A 4,611-nucleotide genomic window follows, 5' to 3' on the forward strand; every position below is an offset into this window, starting at 1 on the left:
TATCATGTTTTAATCATTAGTGGTGTGTTTTATACACTTTGCCCCGTGATGTGCATTGATAATAGCTTAATTTTGCATATTTATATCATTGTTAGAAAGGCATTATCATACTTATTTTGAGTTAATTCATGCATTTTATATTTGGTTTTGGAATAATGTTGAATAATGAATTTTGTGCTTAATTGAATCTTATTGCGTGAATTTGTCTTTTGTAGGAGAATGGAATTCAATAAGTGGATTTATGCAAAGAAAAATGCTAATGGACTTTACATTTACAAGGGCCATGATGAAGTTAAAGAAGGTCAACCCAATTAAATTTAAGTCCAATTGGAGTAGGGAATCAAAGGATTTGGCATAAATTTTGGCTCAGATGTTCAATCGAGATGATTCAAGTTGGGCTGGAAATTTAACTTAAAGGGCTACAACTTTATAGTTTACCAAAAGTCCGAATTATGACGTTAAATGGGCCAAAATGGTCGGTTAAGTGAAGCCTAAAAATTTGGGATTTTCCCCAAACGAGAATTCAACTTGTAATAGGATTCCTTGACCTATTTAAAGGTTCTTTAGGGCAAAATTCATGGAGGCTAGTGCTAGGGCTGAGGGCTGAACATAGAGAGTGTGGCTATTTCTTTGGTTTTCTTCCAGGACAGTTAGTTTTATTTTATTTGTCTAGTTTAATGTTTAGTATTTTATTCTTGTGTTTTATTTTAATTACTATGAGTAGCTAAGTTTATAATTAGGGTTGAGGATGAAACCTTGTTAAGGATTATCAGTAATATTTATGTGATAAAATAATTAAAATTGTTCTTGCTTCATATCAATTGACTAAGATGAGATTCTAGATATAAGTTCAGTCATGTTTTTCTCATGATTTAGAATTTATCTTAATTAGTTGAATGCTTGGTTTATTAATTCTTGATTATAAAATTGGATATCGCTTGTGATTTGTTTGTCAATGGATACAATTTATGATTTGATTTTTAGAATTGGATATATCTTGTGATTTGTTTGGCTATAGATACAATTGATTATTTGATTTTATACTTAAGAAGCGAACAAGAACATGCTTTTGATTTTTAAAATAAGGATTTTAATGAGAATATTTTCCATGAGAGCAAGATTGTTTTCTAGATTATCATGTAGTGAGTTGGGAAAAATTAATGATCATAAATATATACTAATATGACTTACAATGTGGATTCCAAAACCTCAATTCATTTCCCTTGATTGTTTACATCTTTTTATTGTTTATATCTTTTGCTTAGTTTATTTAATTTCAAAAGAACCAATTTTTATTAAACTAGATTAGGATTAATTTAGTTAAGATTTAATTAATTTTCCTACGTTCATTCAAGTCCCTGTGGGTTCGATCTCGTTCTTGTCAAACTATACTTCGATACGGTTCGTACACTTGCAAGTATTTTAAAATTTCACAACAAGTTTTTGGCGCCATTGCCGGGGACTTGGTTAGGAAAATAAATTAGGTCTTAATTGAGTTTTTCCTTCTACTAGTTGTAGTTATTTTTTTTTTAAATAGAAAAAAAATCTTTGTGCTTGGTGTATGAGAACTTGGATATGTGATAAAGAAAATCGTCTTGTTAGTTTTGATTATCCATCCACAATGGGAGAAACAAGAGATGATTCAAAAACTCTTAGGGAGTTGTGCTCACCCATAACCACCAACCCTCCATCTTGCATAGTATTGCCTGCAACCACTGCTGCACATTTTGAGTTAAAGTCACAGATAATCTATCTTCTTCCTACCTTTCATGGATTGGATAGAGAAGATCCTTATATGCATGTGAAGGATTTTCTTGAGATTTGTGCTACTTGTAAGTTCCAAAATTTCACTGATGAGTCTGTTCGCTTGCGTTTATTCCATTTTTCCTTGAAGGATAAGTTAAAAGCATAGCTTAATTCTTTGTCACCTAGATCTATCACTTCATGGGAACTATTGGTCACAAAATTCCTCTCTAAATTTTTCCCAATGGCCAAGACCAATGCTTTGAGGAGAGAAATTGCAGATTTTTATCAGGATGAACAAAATAAATATTATGAGAGTTAGGATAGATTTAAGGACTTGATCTTAAAGTATCCCCATCATGGTTTTGAAACATGGAGACTAGTAAAATATTTTTAAAATGGTTTGACTCAGACAAATCGTAACATGATTGAGTCCATGAATGGTGGTGGATTTTTGAGTCTTGTAGATGATGATGCAAACAAATTTCTTGAGAATTTGTCAGAAAGCTCACAACAATGGGATTTTTCCAACCGTAGAGAGAGATCTACTCCTCTGATTAAGAAAGGAGGATTGTATGAAGTCAGTGAAGATTCAAACATAAAAGCTAGGTTGGACAATCTCACTCGTAAGGTTGAGGCTTTAGCTTTAGGTAGAGGGATGAATTCTGTCAATCAAGTTCAAAGTGAAACATGCTCTATTTGTGCAAGTCCTATGCATACAACACAAATGTGTCCTTCTACAGTTGGGTACTCTGATTTTTATACTGAGCAAGCAAATGCACTGAATGATTATGGAAAACCATTTGCTAGTCCATTTTTAGAGACATACAATCCAAATTGGAGGAACCATCCTAATTTCTCATGGAAGCAAAATCAGCCTCCCACAAATGTAGGTGGATAACAAGTGCATAAACAAAGTCAATTTCGTCCACCTACTCAAGCATATCCTCTCATTCCTCAATCAAAACCTCAGTTTGTAGCACCACCAAGACAACAATCATCTTTGGAGGAGTCTCTCAAAACTTTCATGTAGTCAACTAGTCAAGCCATTCAAGAGATGAAAAGTTCCACCCATTTGAATACTCAAGCTATTTCAAAGTTGGAAAATCAAGTTGGCCAGCTATCAACCCAAGTTGGAGAGAGGGAAAAAGGAAAGTTTCCTAGTCAACCTATACCTAACCCAAAAGGACAGTATGCCATCAATGGTTCTTCTAGTTCTACTCATGGACAAGAACATGTTCAATCTATTACTACCCTTAGGTCTGGTAAGCAAGTTGATAATCAAGTGAAATGCCAGAAGTGGAGGATGATGAAAATATTGTGTTAAAGAAAAAAGGAACTCATAGTTTACATGATGATCATGGAGAAAAGAAGGACAACCCACCCGCCACTCCAATTCAGGATCTTAGTTCCCCCCTTGATAAGAGGTTTGTTCCTAAAGCTCCATTTCCTCAAAGGTTAATTAGTCCTCAGAAAAGTGCACAATTTGGAGACATTTTAGAGGTTTTTAAGCAAGTGCAAATAAACATTCCATTTCTTGATGCAATTCAGCAAGTTCATGCTTATGCCAAGTTTCTAAAAGATCTTGTGACAATGAAGAGAAAGAAAAATGTCCCTAAAAAGGCATTTTTGACTGAGCAAGTCAATTCAATCATTCAAAATAAATATCAGTGAAATGTAAGGACCCAAGATCTCCTACAATTTCATGCAAGATTGGGGATCGTCTCATTGAGTGAGCTTTGCTAGATTTGGGGGCAAGTGTGAACCTAATGCCAGATTCAATTTATTTACAGATAGGTTTGGGGGAGTTAAAACCAACAACCATGACACTTCAATTAGCTGATAGGTCTGTGAAAATCCCTAGAGGTATTATTGAAGATGTGCTGATTAAGGTCGATGCATTCTACTTTCCTGTTGATTTTGTTGTGTTAGACACTGAGCCTATTCTAAATGCCAATACACAAATCCATGTCATTTTGGGTCGCCATTTCTTAGCCACATCCAATGCTTTGATCAATTGTCGAAGTGGTGTGATGAAGATTTTTTTTTTTGGAAATATGACTGTTGAGCTTAATATCTTTGACATAAGTAAGCAAGTACTAGACAATGAGGATATATATGAAGTTAACATGATTGAGGGCCTAGTCCACGATACTCTCGTACAATCAAGTTGTGAGGATCCCCTAAAGGATTGCTTAACCCCTTTTGATTGCAATTTGGATATTGAAAAATCAATTGAGGAAGTCAATGCATTGTTGGATTCTGTTCCTCTCTTAAGTACTAATAGCTGGCAGTCAAAAGTGGTCCCTTTTCCACTTTCTTCATCCCCACTCCCATCTATTGTAGAACCACCAAAGTTGGATAACTTTCGGGAACACCACTTGATAAGTATACCTCAAGAACACAAGGAAGCATAGGTTGGAAAATTGCTGATATTAAGAGTATTAGTTCTTCTATGGTTATGCAAAGAATTCACTTGGAAGACACTGCAAAAGCTTCCCAACATGTTTTTGACCCAGGTAAGTTACAATCTCATTGGACTAGTCCATACTTAGTATGCATTATTTATCTCTATGGTGTTGTTGAGGTTTGGATGGTCCTATTTATTAGGATTGATCTCCAATTGTGTTAAATCTTTTTGCAAAAAAAATCTTTTTCTTGTTTATTTTCTGTTTTTAGATTAATATTTGTGTTTATTTTCTTGTTTTGTTTTATATTATTTTGTTCTAGCTGATATTTGACAGAACTTAAAATTTATAACAATCAGCTTGATCAAGGTACGTCTCTTCCTTCTCCTTACCTTACTTGTTTCTACTTGGTTCTCATGTTGCATATTAATTTTTTGCTCTCTTTTCATTCAAGACATAT

The 4,611-nt window shown here is 34.1% G+C and overlaps 1 protein-coding gene across 1 annotated transcript; it reads left to right on the forward strand.

Annotated features, from left to right (window-relative positions):
- The first annotated feature begins 3,033 nt into the window (after positions 1-3,033).
- On the forward strand, positions 3,034-4,160 carry LOC142639987 (uncharacterized). Its single transcript, XM_075814106.1, has 2 exons — positions 3,034-3,384; positions 3,537-4,160. Exons 1-2 carry the CDS (start codon positions 3,034-3,036, stop codon positions 4,158-4,160), a joined length of 975 nt encoding a protein of 324 aa, XP_075670221.1.
- Positions 4,161-4,611: the final 451 nt, after the last annotated feature.

The sequence above is a fragment of the Castanea sativa genome, chromosome 6 (genome assembly GCF_040712315.1).
Source record: "Castanea sativa cultivar Marrone di Chiusa Pesio chromosome 6, ASM4071231v1".
Taxonomy (NCBI): Eukaryota; Viridiplantae; Streptophyta; class Magnoliopsida; order Fagales; family Fagaceae; genus Castanea; species Castanea sativa.